The 16,659-nt window shown below is 48.1% G+C and overlaps 1 protein-coding gene across 3 annotated transcripts in view; it reads left to right on the plus strand.

The window, feature by feature from the left end:
- The first annotated feature begins 2,149 nt into the window (after positions 1 to 2,149).
- Positions 2,150 to 16,659, plus strand: part of Cep68 (centrosomal protein 68) — a 28,957-nt gene continuing 14,447 nt past the window's right edge. For 2 of the 3 annotated variants that reach the window (XM_076833162.2, XM_076833160.2), the window contains exons 1-3: positions 2,150 to 2,237; positions 12,121 to 12,493; positions 14,054 to 15,574. In XM_076833162.2, the coding sequence (XP_076689277.2) occupies positions 12,164 to 12,493; positions 14,054 to 15,574 (1,851 nt within the window). In that variant the 5' untranslated portion in view covers positions 2,150 to 2,237; positions 12,121 to 12,163. The remainder of the gene's footprint in view (positions 2,238 to 12,120; positions 12,494 to 14,053; positions 15,575 to 16,659) is intronic. The other variant, XM_076833161.2, reaches the window with a different exon arrangement.

The raw sequence follows: 16,659 nt of genomic DNA on the forward strand, positions 1-16,659 counted from the left end.
CAAAAAGGAAGATGGAACTCATCTATTCTATTCCCTCTCTCACAGGTGAGAAAATCATACAGGGTACAAAATGACAAAGGTCATAGAAAAAACAGATGACTACCTGAGGGGGCCAAAGGAGAAGAGAAAACACCTTTGGCTGAGGATCTCAAGGAGGGCTGATGAAGGTGGGGAGATTTGACCTGGGTCCTGACATACACAGAGTATAACATGCTTGTCTTATGCTTACAGTAGAATTACTAACTTCCTTTCTGGTCACAGTCTATTTATCTCAAGTTCCAACACTCATAACTTCCTTAGCTTTTTTGAGTACTTACTCACTTGGCTTTGATTCTCTTTCAAGTTCCCTTCACTTGATCTAGTGCCCCAACTCTCTGCTGGCAGTCCTGGCTACCTGTTTGGACTTGTTCCAGTTCTGTGTTCAGCTATGTTGGAAAAGTCCCAAATCTCAAGTTTGTGGGATTAAGTGACTCATCTGGAGGTCTCCTATGAGTACTGAAACAACCAAGGGCCACAAACACAAACGCCTTCAGATGTCAGGTAAGTAACAATAATACGTGAAATCTCTGGCTACTACTTAACATACAAGTGGTACTTGTGGATTCATTTATTTGGTGTTGGGAAATGAACCCAGGGCCTCCCATAGGCTAATAAATTCTTATTTAAAAACAAAATCAGCTGGGCATGGTGGCACATGCCTGTAATCCCAGCAGCTGAGGAGGCTGAGGCAGGAGGATCGCAAGTTCAAAGCCAGCCTCAGCAAAAGCGAAGCACTAAGTAACTCAGTGAGACCCTATCTCTAAATAAAATACAAAATAGGGCTGGAGATGTGGCTCAGTGGTTGACTGACTCTGAGTTCAATCCCTGGTACCAAAAAAAAAAAAAGGTTTGCAAGTTCAAATCCAGCTTCAGCAACTTAGTGAGTCTCTAAGCAACTTAGACTCTGTCTCAAAATAAAAAATAAAAAAGGTTGGAGATGTGGTTCAGTGGTTAAGCACCACAGGGTTCAATCTATAGTACTAAAAAACAAAAAGCAAACAAAACCATCTGAGGACTAACTGCGGCTGTCTTGACAGGTTCAGGAAAACCTAAGCCCCTTATCTCCTAACTGCAATGGGGGTCAAGGAGATGCAAAGGAACTCAAATCCTACTCATGCTTCACATTTACAGACTGTTTTTAATGAACTGGGGGGACATTTTGTGGAAATCAGAAAATGTTGTTGAGAGAAAATCATAAGGGAGGGTCTGAGATAGGTTACAAAGTGACCCCCTTCCCCACGACTGCCAGGTAATAGTTCCTCAATGATTCAGGGGCTCAGTGGTAAAACTTTTTTGCCTAGCATGCCTGAGCCCCTGGGTTCAATCCCTAGTACCCCCCAAAATACAAAAACAAACCCTCTATGCTTCAGTATTCTACTCAGCGGTAATTAGGCTCCGAGGCCTCTTGGCTCCCACTTCCTCTGGGACTCTATCACCGACTCCCCATTTGACCAGGCTGCTCAGAGCGCCACTAAGCAGCTCCTGGTTCATTTATCCCTTCTCTCCCTCCCGAACCAGCCTGCGTCCCACCTCTTCCTTAATGCTGACACCAGTCGCCGGGCTGAGCGATCGTCCAGCGGCGCCTGCTTCTGACAAACCCTAGCTAGCACCTGTTGCCGCCTGCGTCAGGCCACCAGGTTTAGACGCCAAAGTAAACAGACGCTCAAAGCAAGACAGAGCCCGCCTCCCCGGCAGCGGCGTGTCCAGAGCACGTCCGCGCGCCCAGAGCAAAACAAATGAATGAATGCCTGACTCGCCGCCCCGCCGACAACTAGGAGAACGCGCCTCCTGCCTCGAAGCTCCGGGCAGTTCCCCGGTGCCAGCCCCTAGACCACGCGCCCTCCCACGACCCCTCTACCCGCGAAAAAGAGAACACGAACCACGACTGCCTAAGGCGAGAATGCGGTCCGCCAAAGCAGATCCGGTCTCCCATAGGCCAAGGCGACGTAAGGGGCGGGGTCTTTTCGTCGAAGCGGGCTGTGTATTGGTGGAGTCTCCACACTGAGGGCTCAGATTGGCTGTTCCGGCCTCCCGGCGCGGACGGAGAGAGGGCGGGCCGAAGGGCGTGGCCGGTGCTCGGTCCCGCCCCAGCGTTCCAGGCGCCAGCGGGAGGGCCACGGTTGTTGCCTGGGATCCCGGGCTCGGGCTGTCGCATGGGACTGCGGGGCTGCCCAGGACGTGCGAAGGTTCGAGGTGCGGTGAGTAAGCAGTGTCCGACGTACGTGTCGGGGTGCCGGGCGTTGGGAATAGCGTCCTGGGCAGCCCCGCGCTTGCGGTGCGGCTCCCTCCGCTCCGCGATCTCTCCTGGGCGGCCTGCGAGGCCCGGGGCCGTGCGGGCTGGAGGGCACAAAGGCTTCCTGGGGGTGGGGGCGCCTCGTGCCTTCGCCTCCATCTTGCATACCGAACCCGGCCGAGGTGAGGGGCGGGAGAAGGGCTGAAGAACGGCTGGGAGCGGCAAGGGCCTGCGGAGAGAGCGCGTGTCCACACATCTGGCGGCCCCGCAGCTGCGCCGCGCGTCTGCCTCCACGCGGGGGAACCCTGCTTCTCGATCCGGGCGAACGCAGCCCTGGGTCATTCCCACTGGAAAGATCGAGACGAACGATTCTCCCGCTCGCTTTCTGGATATTGATGCCGGGGCTAGGAAGAACGCTGTCCTATCGCTGTGACCGTAACAGAGAAAGAAAAGCAAAATGACTCATTTTTTAACCCAGAAGAGCTATCCTTTCCAGCTGTCATCACTAGAATGGTTTCTAGCAGCCCAGGGGCGCTTGTCCAAAACCTATTCCAGACCCTTTATAATTACTAGGTTGCGTTCAGTGTATTGTTTGTAATAAAATGAGCGGAAACCTGCCAGAGCCAGGGCAGACTGGACTTCACTGGGAGTCCCAGGTGGCGAGGGCACAAGGGAGCTAGCTTTGGCATATACCCCATCAGCTCTCAGATCTGGGGTGTAAGGGATCTTGTTAAAGGGCATGACAATGGGTTTTGTATCAGTTTGCTTTGGGATTGATTAAAAGAAATGCAAGTCACTATTTCTCACCTTGTTCCCTCCAGGCCCTTTTTTCAACATCTGGGTAAATTCTGTTCCACTTAGTACAGAAAAGAGCAAGGGTCTCAGTTTCACCTCTTCTAGGAAGCTTTTTTAAAGTTCTTCCCCATCCTAAAACTGATGATCACTGCCCTCTTTTGGGCTGCTTTCTATAACCACTGTTTTTACACACCGCCCTCTGTTGTGGTTTCCCCAGCCCCTAGCCTGATGAAGGCCCTCAGTGATGGAAGGAAGCAGGAAGAAAACAAAAAGCAGTAGTGGGGCCAAAAGTTGAAAAAACAGGAACTTTTATTCTTTTAACTTGTTGGGCCAATTAATTCTCACAGCTGAGCTTAGGCTAAGTCAAATCAGACTGAAGCTCTGCTGAGTAAACTCGGTGTAAATTAACTTCTCTGAGCCCCAGTTTCCTCATTTGTAAAGTGGAGTTAGTAATAGTACCTATTCCGTGGGTTTTGAGGATTGAATAAAATACTGATAATAAAATGCCTAAGATAGTTCCTGGCACAAAGAAAATATTTAGTAGCTGTCAGCAGTTGTTAGGATAAAAATAAACAGATACTTGAACAGACTCACCAATACTAACTTTCTGTAGAGTACTTGACCCTTCAGACCCTTTAGTCTTTATATGATCCTTAATTTTAAAAAAGAAAAAAAAAATCCCTTAAACCTTTCCTGATTCTCTTCCCATGGTAAAAAGTATTCCATAGATTATCTGTTTATGTTTCTACAGTCTTACCACCTATTAGAGATTGGGTGCCAAATAACAGTTTGACCAAGTATCACAGTAGAATTTTATTTTTTTAGCATTTATTTTTTAGTTTTAGGTGGACACAGTTACTCTATTTTATTTTTTATGTGGTGCTGAGGATCATTGGTGCTGAGGTACATTGCTTGCTAGGCAAGCGCTGTACCTCTGAGCCACAACCCCAGCTCTAGAATTTTATTTTTATTATTATTGTTATTTTTTAGGTATGGGGGATTGAACCCAACAGGGCTTGACCACTGAACTATTTTGAGACAAGTTCTCACTAAGTTGCTGAGCCTGGTCTCAAATTTGTTATCCTCCTTCTGCCTCCAGAGTTGCTGGGATTGCAGGTGCACCACAATGTCTAGCCACTGTAGACTTTTAATGTGATGTGTTACTCAGATTGGTCATGTGATAGGGCAGAGGCATGAAATAGATGGTGCCTGATGTGACTGCCAAAAAATATTTAGGATGAGAGACAGAAAAGGTCTTTTTTTAAATTTTTGAGACAGGATCTCACTAAATTCTGTAGGTCCTTGATAAATTGCTGAGGCTGGCATTGAACTTGCCATCTTTCTGCCTCAGCCACCTTAGCTGCTGGGATTATAAGAATGTGCCACCGCATCCAGCAAGAAAAAGTCTTTGGCAAAAGGCAGAGTTTGTGTAGGTGAACTTTGAGTGGCTTTTCTCCTTAGAACTGAATCTATTCTTATGAAGAAACTGCTTCCTGTCTTTAAATTTGTTTCTAGACATGTGAAAAGTGGAAGAAGTCTTCCTGTTGTCTTTGGACTGTTTGCTGACCTAGAGGTGCCACATGCAACCCATGGGGGTTACTACCTCTCTTCCAGGTTTTCCTGTCCCTCATCTGGTTGCAGGAAACAGACTGAAGTGTGTATTTCCTTCCAACTGTAAGCCCCCCTTGGCATGTCAGCTTCTCTTTAAATTATTTCACATCTCCAAAACAAGTATCTTTGTTCCCCTTCTTACTTGTATTTCACAGGAGAAATTCAAATATGTGATTATGTTTTTAGTATAGCCACAGTACTATTCTTTCTGGGAACATCCTTATAGCTGTGACATTTCATAATTAGCCATTAAAAATTAGCCACAAGATGTGAGCTTTTTCAAGTATCTTATTGCAGAAGCTTTCAGGACAAGGACCATAAATTTCCTTCTGTGTGCCTGGCATGTGTGCGCTTGCTTGCTCAGTGATCATAAAGCCATTGGACAAGACCATCCTACTTACCAGCCTGGTGTTTTCTGAAACGTTAGTGTGCCTAGCAAGTCATTAGGAGATTCTGCTAAAATGCAGGTTCTGCTTCCAAGGCTGTAGGTGAGACCTGAGTGTCTGTATTTCCAGAAAGCTCTGAGGGGATATGGATGCTGCTGGTCCTGGATCACATTTTTTAATAGTGAAGTACTAACCTAAGTATCTTTTTGCCTTTTTTGTGTGTTTATTGATTTTATTTTTGCAATTCTAGAATTGGGCAACATTTCCTTTCATAAAATAAGTGTTTCTTCTGTGCTTAACTTTTAGAAGGTTCTGTTGATGTTGTGTTAGTGCTGGTGGTGATGGTGGTGATTTGGTACTGAGGATCAAACCCAGGGCCTGGTACATGCACCCTGTGAAGCATGCACCCTGCCATCAAGCTACACCCCCAACCCATTACATTTTATTTTCTTATGGTATTGGAATAAAATCTTATATTTAGGAATTTTTTCTCTTTATTCTGTTCTTAGCAAGTCCATTATCTTGTTAGGTGATTTGAGGAATCTAAGATGCTTGTATTGTAACAAGATTTGTTTTGCTAACACCTATAAAATAAAAACGGGTTGCTTAGTAGAAGCAGCTCTTTCTGTTAGTGAGACCATAGAATTCTTCTTTCATGAGTTCTCCAAAGAGGACATTGTAGTGTACTAAGTGGCATTCTTTATAGTATCTTTTGAGAAAATTGGTAAGATTCTTATCAGTCTTTATGTGTGTAGCCTGATGGCCTCCCAGAAAACTGTCAGTATAGTAAACCCAGTGGCCTGTGAAATGCAGTCATGTGGAGCCAATACAGCTTCCTCTGACAGTAGGAGCAACTTGTGTTCCAGGAAAACTATTTTTCTGCTTGGCTCTTTGGTGGGAAAAATTAATTTGAACACATTTGTTTCGCATTTAGTCCTCAACATCCTTGTTCTTTGAACTTTGATGCAAACACTCTACTGACTGAGGAGGAGGCCCAAGAACTTGGGATGATGGGAGGGGTGACTGGGCTCAGCCGTGCTCCTTGTAGATGTGGCAGTTGCATGTCTCTAAAGCCATTTACAGACCTTGGCTTTGCTGTGAGGCTGGCTGGTGGTTGTAGTCAGTCAACCAAGAGGTGAGTGGGTGAGAAAGCGAGGGGACCGTTAGCCTGGCTCATGCACTCCCCAGCATAATGATCTATAGGAACCCACTGTCTCCTCCCATAGCTGTGGGGACTCCTCCTGTTCTGTGGACCCAAAGCAGAACTTTAAGAAGCAGCCTGAGGGAGTAAGAAAAGAAAGATATCAATGCCTAATGGTTCAGGAAAGGCCTTACTCTACTCTTCTGTAGCTTTGAACCTGGTCTTCATTTTCACTGTGCTTTGATTTCACCTGCAGGGAAGGATGGGCTGGTCCTGAGGACTGAGGGACTCCAGGCAGCCTTCTGCAGCCAGGGAAACAGCAGGTGAACAGCAGTTGCTCTGGGCCATTGGCCTGCAGTCACAGTTTTCCCTGTACCAACCCTGCTCTGAGGTGGGCCTCAAAGTCACCTCTCGTTGTCCCCTTTGTGGGCCACCCCAATATGTATCTTTTCCCACTTTCATGCAGCCACCTTGCCTGGATTGGCCTTTGCCTTGACATTCTTTTCTCCTATAAATCCAGCTCCCCCAGGAGTCTTGAACACAGCCACCTGCCCTGTGGGTCCTACCCTCCCACCTTTCCCCTTGCCTTGGTTCATACTTGTGGAGGAGGAGAAGCAGGCAGAGCCGCTTCATGTCTCATTGGCCACATTCTGCCACTGTGTATTCATCTCTGTGTGCATTTATCTCTATGCCTATGGCTCCTGTGAAAACAGATTTCACCCATAGGGGCCCAGAACTGGTAAGTCTTGCTCTGTGAAGCAGCACCTGGCCCCTGTGCCAGCAAAGGTGGCCATCTCGGATGCAGGGATAAGCCCCTGTAGGAACAGAACTTCTTTGAACACAGTTGGGATAAACGGGATTGTTATAAAGAGAATTCATGATGAAAGAATCTGTATGCTCCCTAATGGATCATTTTTCTATTTGATGATTTAGTCAACAGTGGACAGCCTTCATCCCCCTTTCCCATTCCTCTTTTCTCTGTCCTGGACAGGAATGAGTGGGAGCAAGCCTGGCAGCTGTGACAGGACTGCCTTCGAGTGATAAGCAGATAGCAGGAGGGTCAGGTGGCCAGGCTTGTAGAGTTAACGTTACCTCATACGTGGTGCTGAGCATATTTTTAATGTAGGACAAGAGTAAGCCAAGCCTACCTCACTTCTAATTATATCTTGTAGATCATACAGCCTTTGTGGGTCCTGGAAACTATGGAGGATTTTAATAGCAAAGTCCAGGTGGTCCCTAGAATATGCAAAGCTTATGTGGCCTGTCTCTTGGTTTGGACAGGGACAGAGCAGTTGTAGTTAGTGGGTTCAGACATTCTCAGGCAATGATGTATTTCATTGCTCATTGTTTATATTCTTTTTTTAATATTTATTTTTTAGTTTTAGGTGTATAGAATATCTTTATTTTACATTTATGTGGTGCTGAGGATTTACATTTATCAGTGCCTCGTTCATGCTAGGTGAGCACTCTACCACTGAGCCACAACCCCAGCCCCTCATTGTCTATATTCTGATGCCTCCTTTCACTCAGTGCCATCTTCTGATGCTTCCCTACAAAGAAGGAGGCCAGCTAAGGAGGCCATCATGGAGCCACTGTAGTGCAGCAGCTAAAGTTGATGAGCCAGCATAGCAAGTGATGCTCTTCAGTGTGAGCAGTCCTTTCGGCTGCTCTGAGAGGGACACACTGTCTCTAGAAGGAAGGTCCAAGCAGGTGCCCCACCCTCAAGCAACAGTTACTACATCAGGGATTTTCCCTCGTTATCTCTATCCCTGTCAGTCTCTCCCTTTCTTTGTATTTAGTATCATTTCATGTGAGATTTGGAAGGCATAATTGCTTTTATTCTTTTCTTTCACATTTGTCTAATTCTCAGAAATTATGCAGTATAGGGGAAGGACATGACTTATTAGGCAGATCAATAAAATAAGATTGTGAAGGGACTGCTTAACCACCTGTATTCTGTTTTTTTTTAATATATATATATATTTTTAGCTCTAGTTGGACACAATACCTTTATTCTATTTATTTATTTATTTATGTGGTGCTGAGGGTCGAACCCAGCACTTCGCATGTGCTAGGCAAGTGCTCTACCACTGAGCCACAACCCCAGCCCCCTTTATTCTGTCTTTTTGTAAGTACTGTTTCCATGAAAATTATTGGTTTTCAGACCTCCTTAACTCGTTTAATGAAGGGCCTCTGGTCATACTGGTAAACCTAGATTAGGTTTGTATGTGCCCTTGTGAATTACTTAAGGGTGTCTCCTGAACAGCATAGAATAGTTACTGTAGTTCTCCACACTCCCTTCCCCAGGATAAGAATAATGAAGTCCAGATAAGACAATGCATCCTCAAAGCAAAATGTTTTCACTTGTCTTCCCCGGCTTCATCTCGCTCTAGCACTGACTCACACTCCTTAGTGAGGGGCATAGGGAACTCTGGCCATTGAGAGAGTTTTTAGGACTGGAGCAAGAAGGAGCAGTCAGGGGTTGTGGGTTAGATTCGGCCTTCACCCTAATTTCTCCAGCTCGTGGGCTCAGCTTGTTCCCGCAGTTGTGAAATCACAACTTACCCGCAAATGTCTTCATATGCAGTTTCTTAAAGAGCCACAAGGTGAGGATGTGGCTTCATGAAAATCCCTCTCAGCAGGACTTGGTCACTCTGTCCTTCCATCCTTCTTCTCCACCAGTCTTCTCCTTCTAGTCTGTGCTTTTCTTCTGTCACTGGTTCCCTACTTGGTCCATAAAGAGCTTGGGTTCTAGAGTCAGACAACCCTTGGACTTGACTCCTGAGCTGTGGTTTCCCCATCTGAAGTGAGAAGGGGCCCTTCCTTCAGTGGGATGCCACACTGGCACATGCCGGTGGGAGTCTGGATTGACAGCACCCAGAGGCTTCTGGTAACGTGTGCAGGTCCTCTGCACCTCAGGATGCTGGCATGCGTGCAGATGATGTGCTGTTCATCAGAGTATTATTTGTAGAAGCAAAGATTGGAAATAACCCAACTATCCATTAATATAAGTGACTGATGATGAAAAAGAAAAAGGAAACCTGTGCATTGGTAAGGAACAGTTTCCAAGGTATTTTGTTTTAAAATAGCAGCCAAAATAGATAATCATGTTTGTGTACACATTGGGATGCAGGAGTCATCCACAAAAACTACTAAGGCTGCTTACCTGTGTTTGTGGGAGTATCTGGTGGTAAACATTTTGATTTATATGAAAGGTTGACTGCTGTTTCTCCTGTGTAACTCCTTTGTTCCTTCCTTGTAAGGTGACCTGTTAACACTGATTCTGTCAGTGCCCCCATGACACTACTGTTAATAGTTGATGCTTAGTACATGTGCTGTGCCAGCCACTGTTTGAAATGTTCTGCATGCACTGGATCATTTATTGGAGGAACAGGGGACATGGACAGAGGGAGACTTTCACATCTGTCGTGCATTTTGTATTTGAGCCATATATTACCTGTCCAAAACTTGTTTTTCTGACTAACTCCTGCCCTATCTGGTGCTTGCAAGAATTAAATGAGCATGCTGATAAAGTGCATGCTCTTCTGAAGGGTCACCCCTAAAGCAGGGTGGAGCCTCATGTGCCTAAGGACACAGTGAGGACTCTAGTATTCTGGGATAGAGTGGTCTCAGGTGTATGTGGTTCTCTCCCTGGTTGTGTTTCCTGACATGTGAGCCAAGTGTGAGGAGCATGCAGCTGCGGCCTCCTCCCCTTGGCAGCCTCCCCTGCTGCCAGCAGCGCCTGCTCTTTCATGCTTTGCCTCCAGTCTCTGAGGAAACAAGGCTATTTCTGTCCTCATTTGAGCTTTGAGATTGGCCTGAGTCACTGCAGGTGGCTGCTGACATCCTGGGCATTCATAGTTGCCTTACCTCCTCCCAAGCCCTCCCAGAGCTGCTCTTCTGTCAGCTCTTTAGCCCAGCACCATCCTGCCCTAGCAGCAGCCCCGGCCGACCATCTCAGGCCCAGGCTTGTCCTAGATCTCTTCCTATTTGCAGGTCCATCTCAAATTCTTTTCCTCTTCTCTGAGTGCCCACCTTGTGTTCTTCTGCCTACCTGGCTCTCCCTCTCACATGGACTAACTCCGGTCCCACCATTACCCACCTGGTTTCCACAGCTTCCCTCAGCCATCAACATCATCATAAGCCCAGGCTAGCTCCAGGCACAGTGAGTACACACCTGTAATCCCAGTGATTTGTGAGGCTGAGGCAGGAGGACAACAAGTTTAAGGCCAGTCTCAGCAACTTAGCAAGACCTTTAGTATCTTAGCCAGTCCTGATCTAAAAATAAAAAGGTCTGGAGATATAGCAGTGATAAAATGCTGGATTTAATCCCTAGTAACAATGACCCCCCCCAAAAAAAAAAAAAAAAAGGCCAGGTTAGATCCATTGACAACTAAAAAAATAAAAATAATTTTTTAAAAAGCCAGGTTAGCCTGAAAAGGTTACTGATCTCTCCTTTAGGTCTCTGACGACCATCCTTAGAGTGAGAGGCCCAGCCTCATTCACAGCCTTGGGATACGGTTCTATGTGCTGAGAGGGCCCTGCCTCCTCTGCCAGGCAGAGCCAAGTCCCATAAGAAGTATCCTTTCTTGGGCCCAGTGGGAGGCAGGGCATGCCCTAACTTGCTATTCTCCAGGGTAGAGGGGATAGAGATAGGCCCAATCACCTGCCAATGGGCAGACAGGCTGTTGTGACACAGAATCACTGTAGGCTGTTCCCAGAGAGGGCCCAGCTGGGCCTCTGGTTCAGTGGGGTTGGGTCAGAGGGACTGTATGAAAAGGTGACATAGGCAGGACCCTAACCTTAACTCTGACTGGGACTTGAGAAGCTGAGCGCTGAGGCACTATCTCCCCCAGTCTCCCTATTGAACCTTACCTGACCCTCGTCTTCCACAGTCATCAGGTGAAGTGTGTTTTCTTTCATTGCTGTGAGTTTGGTGCTCAGCAAGAGGGCCTGGGGCAGCTGCCCCCTCTATCCTGTCCATTGTGTAAGATGTCAGGAACTGCATGGGGGCAAACCAAGCAGTGACAAAAACAGCCTAAGGAAATAAAAACCTTTGCTCTTTGTTCTTTGTTGCAGAACTGAAGAAACACCTAGTGATTAGGATCAGGATTGGTTGATTAGGATCAGGATTCTGTCAAAAGGCCTACCATCATCCATCTCCTATATAAGTTGCCCCTAACTCAGCCTCACAGGAGTGTGACACTTTAGGACAGAATGGTCCTCCATCTCAGGACCGTCTGGCAGTTAGCTAGCTCACCACCATAGAGTTCCTTCTCTGCCACTGCCCTGCTCCTCCACTAGGCCGGTGCTGCAGGCCCACCAAGCCTTTTGCACTTTAACACCTGTACTGACCCTCCTGGATTCCTTCTGCTGGGACAGAATCAGCTACCATAAAAACAGAGGACAAAATGTGCTTCTGTGTTCCCTCTGAGAGTTCTGAAGCCGGGGAAACCCTGTATCTTAGCCCTCCCTGTAGACATAGTCACTGTTTCTTTTTCCCTTTGGCCAAAATGTTTGTCTTAAACATTAAAAACCAAGGTTTCCAGGGCTGGGGTTGAAGCTCAGCAGTAGAATACTCACCTAGCATGTGCGAGGCCCTGGATTCGATCCTCATCACCACATAAGAATAAATAAATAAAGGTATTGTGTCCAACTACAACTAAAATTTAAAATTAAAAAAAACAAACAAACTGAGCCTGGAGTTGTGGCTCAGTGATTCGGCACTTGCCTGGCATGTGTGAGGCCCTGGGTTTGATCCTCAACACCACATATAAATAAAACAAAAGATCCATTTACAACTAAAAAATATTTTTAAAAAATAAAATAAAAGAACAACAACAAAAAAAAAAAAAACAAGGTTTCTTGAACACAGATGGAAAAAAAAAAATCTTGTTTTTCTCTCCTGTTCGTAGGGAGTGGAAGGCTTCAGGGGAGCCCTGACCTAGGGACAGCTTGATGGCCCTGGGTGAAGAAAAGGCAGAGCTGGAAGTATCTGCAGATGCAAAGGCCCAGTCCTGTGGGAGATGGAGCCATGGGGAGCAAAAGGTGGATGTGCCGGGGCCTATGAACCAGGAGCAGCCCCAATGCCTAGAGGCTGAAGGAGGGCCGGCCTCTCCTGTGTGGGGGACGGAGGGGCTACCTGCCCATGCCGGCCCCTGCAGAGCTTACCTGCCACAGGCCAACCCTGCCAGCAGAGCAGCTGTTAGGTCTAGGCCTGCCCCCAATGGCCTGCTTCCTCATGCCAGCGTGGGAACTGGAGACCTCTTGCACTCTGTGGAAAGCCAGGTAGGTAGGAAGGCAAACAGGACTGTGGGTTGACACAGTGCTGTCCTTTGGGAGTGTGGATGTTTCCTCACCGACTGACATCCTTTCCCTGCCATGGTGCGGGTTGGAGGAGCCTGGGAATGCGGATTTCTGTCTCAGACTCACTTGGAGAGGTAGGCCTCCAGGCCAGGAGGCCACTCTGTCCATGGTGTCTCCTGTTCCTCAAGAGCATAACTGTTGACCTTGAGGACTGGTGAGGGTATGGCCAAGAGCCTGCTGCCCCGGGGGCTAGACCAGGGGACCTTTGGAGCCCTGTTGTGTTTCCGCTGAGTTGGTGATTTGAAGGATTCAAGAGGACCCTGGGGACATTTTGGGCTTCTGAGGGCCCTGAGACTTGAATTCCCTTGGGACCAGGAGACCTGTCAGAGCCCCTGTAGGGGACAGCACTGTCTATGGCTAAGGAGAATTTCTTGGGCATCTGACTAGGTTCTGAGAATGTGACCAAGTCACTGCATCTTTCAAGGCCTTTTTATAATTGGAAGGTGACCCTAATGATCTGTCCCTTCCAATTCTGACATTCTGTATTCTGCTTGCCAAACCTTTCCTGGGAATGGCTTTGGTGTTTTGTTTTGTTTCTTTTTTGTGGTGCTGGGAATTGAACCCAGAGCCTTGTACATGGGAGGTAAGCACTCACCCAACTGAGCTATATCCCCAGCCCGCTTTGATGTTCTTGATGTCATTGTGACCTTGGCTGCTGCTTGCTTCCCCATGGGCCCCATCCTGTGGGGAGACTCTTGAGTGTGACTAGAGCAAGGGGCTGGGACACACAGGCACCTGAGCTGGTGTGGTGGGGCAGGTAGCAAGTCAGCCAGCACAGAAGTGGGCAGCTTCACTAGAGTGAGTTTGCTTATCGAGGTAGTACCTGGGCTCTTCCCAAGTGCTTTGCTCCAAGAGTTCAGTGACCCTTTCCTTTTGAAGGGGCAGTGCTGTTACCCTCCCCACTCTACACACCAGCAAAGTGAGGCTCAATCTTAGTTCTGGAAGGTGGCAGAGCTTAGGAGTTGACTGGTTCAGGTCTGGGTTCCAAAGCCCATCCCTTAACAATTGTGCTGTCCTGCCTTTGTGGAGGCTGAGCTTTTCACTGAGCTAATTAAAAATTCAAAATGAAGAGGCTGAGGTGAGGGACTATGTTGTCAGAGTTCACCTACCACTGGGGAGCAAGCTGAGCAGGGTACAGCCTGGTGGGGTTTGGATCTCCTGTCAGCCACATAATGATCAAAGGTAGCCCACCCAGGACTTGCTTCTCAAAGAATGGGCAGTGCTCTCCAGCTGCAGCATGACAGAGCTGGGTTTTGCTTGCTCACAAACTGGCCATCCATGGAGGAAGAACTTCTGAAAGGACTGGGGACAGGGATCTCTGCTGTGGGGGACTGCCTGGGGGCAGCCTGAATCACTCTGCTTCTTGCCTTAGGCCACAGACTTTTTTACGTTTTGAGATTTTTCCTGCCTGCGTTGTCGTGGGAAAAGAAATTGGGTTTGATTATTTTCACCCGAGTGCCTCTTTGTCCCTTGCTATTGCAGATGGAGGAGACCAAGCCTTCTACCTCCCAGGAGCTACCTCAGAGTGTTGACATGCCCAGAACTACAGCTCTTTGCTCAGGACATGAGGCTGATACTGAAGATGACCCTTCCCCAGTTGGTTCCCCCTGGGTGCTCAGCCAACAGCCTCAAATCTCACGTTTCCCTTTCCCATCACCGTGGAAGTCCATCGTAAGCCCAGGGGCTGCTGCTCCTCAATTGTCCAGCTGCAGTGTCTCTGCCTCCTCCTCAGGCAGCAGTCTCCAGAATCAGCAAGAGAAGGTGGAAACCCAGAATGGCTCCCTTACCAAGATCCCCTCCTCCCTGGAGCTGGCTGTCTCTCAGAATCCCCCTTCTCTGGTGGGGTCAGGGCCTCAGCTCCAGTGGTCATCACAGTCTGCGGCTTCTGGGTGTGATGCTACTGGCTTGGGCCGGAGGCGCCTCTCCTTCCAGGCTGAGTACTGGGCCTGTGTGCTTCCGGATTCCTTGCCTCCTTCCCCTGATCGCCACTCCCCGCTCTGGAACCCAAATAAAGAGTACGAAGACCTGCTAGACTATACTTACCCCCTGAGGCCTGGGCCTCAGCTCCCAAAGCAACTTGATAGCCATGTGCCAGCTGACCCTGTCCTGCAGGACTCAGGTGTAGACCTGGATAGCTTCTCTGTCTCTCCAGCAAGTACTCTGAAATCACCCACTAATGTCTCCCCCAACTGCCCACCAGCACAGGCCCCTACCTTGCCATTTTCTGGGCCTAGAGAGCCAAGCCTTAAGCAGTGGCCCTCTGAAGTGTCCCAGAAGCAGGGCAGCATGGGCCTGGCATCTTGGAGCCAACTTGCATCCACCCCTAAAGTCCCAGGAAGTAGAGATGCCTCTTGGGAGAGCAGAGAGACAGCCCTGAGGGGCGTGAAGAATCGGCTTCCTGTGGGTGAACACCTCGAGGTGGGCGGTTCTCCCCAGCTGAGGACAAGGGACAGAAGATGTCCTTCACCTAGGCCAGAAAGGGAGAAGAGGGCCTGCCACAGTGTCCGGCGCCCTGCCTACATGGAGTCTAGATGGAAATCAGAAGAAGAGGTGGAGAATGACGATGAGTTTCTTGCCCTGCCCACTCGGCTGACACAGGTTTCTAGTTTGGTTTCCTATCTAGATGCCATTCCCACCTTAGTGACCCTGCCCTCTGGAGTCGCCGAGAGGCAGAGTTCCCTGGAAGTATCAGACACTGATGGGCCAGCTTCCCTTCCATCGGACTCCAGCCAGAGCCAGCTTCCTTCTGGGACTACTGTCCAAGGACCTGGATGTCCCAAGGGACAGAACCACTGCTGCCTGCACAACTTTGTCCAGGCTCGAGACTTGGCAGGGGAAGGCAATCTGGTGAGCAGCCAGATGCTTGGGGTCTCCTCTAGACTGCTGAAAACACACCCCTCCTTGCCAGCTGTGTTGGACAGGTGGCCATTCTCAGACCCAGATGCTGAAAGGCAGGATCCCAGAAAAGAGCAGGGGAAAGCCTCCCTGTTGCAGTGTGTGCAGGTAAGGACCTGGGGCAGGGCGGGGATGGTACTTTTCATGTTCCCGGCACTGTGCTGCACCTTATTCAGTTCTTACAATTCCTGGGGCTGGGGTTGTGGCTCAGCGGTAGAGCGCTTGCCTAGCACGTGCGAGGCACTGGGTTCAATCCTCAGCGCCACATAAAAATAAATAAATAAATAAAATAAAGGTATTGTGTCTAACCACAACTAAAAAAAATTTTTTTATTTATTTTTTTAATTCTTGGGCTGAGGCAGTAGCTCAGTGGTTAAAGCTCTTGCCTCACATGCATGAGGCACTGAGTTCGATCCTCAGAACCACATAAAAATAAAGATACTGTGTGTTCATCTACAACTAAAAAATATACATAAAAATATTTTTAAAAAACATCTTAGCCCATAAGTACTGTTATCATTTTGCTGTTTGGAGAAGAAGGCAGAGTGTGTGGGACCAATGCCAGGAATCAGACCCAGGTGGACCCTGCAGATCCTGACTCCAAAGCACTAGCCCTGGCTGCTTTTCCTCTCAGGTATCTTGCACAAAGGGTTCATGTGCAGGTGCCCTTAGGAAACACTGGGCTTTACAAAGGTAGCAGCTCTCTCAACTGCAGGACTTCTCAGTGCTTCCTCTGCCACAGTGGTGTACTCCACAAAGTAAGGGGTGTTAGGTGTCCCATGTCCTAGAATTCTCGGCCATTGAACCTTTCATTGGCTGCCTATTAGGATCTGAAGATGTGGGGCTGGAGATGGAGCTCAGTTGGTAGAGTACTTGCCTTGCATGCTCAAGGCCCTGGGTTCAATCCCCAGTACCACACATACACACACACACAAAAAAAAATCTGAAGATGTGATCAATACCGGGTGGAATAGATTGCTAATGGTCAGGCAGATCTGGACTGTAAATCATGGCACTGCTGCCTCTGGGATTTTGGCTCAGTCCCTTGAGTTTGCTTCTTTGTGAAATGTGGAGCCCTGCCTCTTTGGGATATTGTGTCGATTAAATTAAATAATTCACATCAGGACTTTGTGCAGTTACCAACCCCTGGGAAAGGTTCAGGAACGTGCCTTTCCCCACTCTCTGGGCATCCC

Source organism: Callospermophilus lateralis, chromosome 14 (assembly GCF_048772815.1).
Source record: "Callospermophilus lateralis isolate mCalLat2 chromosome 14, mCalLat2.hap1, whole genome shotgun sequence".
Lineage (NCBI taxonomy): Eukaryota > Metazoa > Chordata > Mammalia > Rodentia > Sciuridae > Callospermophilus > Callospermophilus lateralis.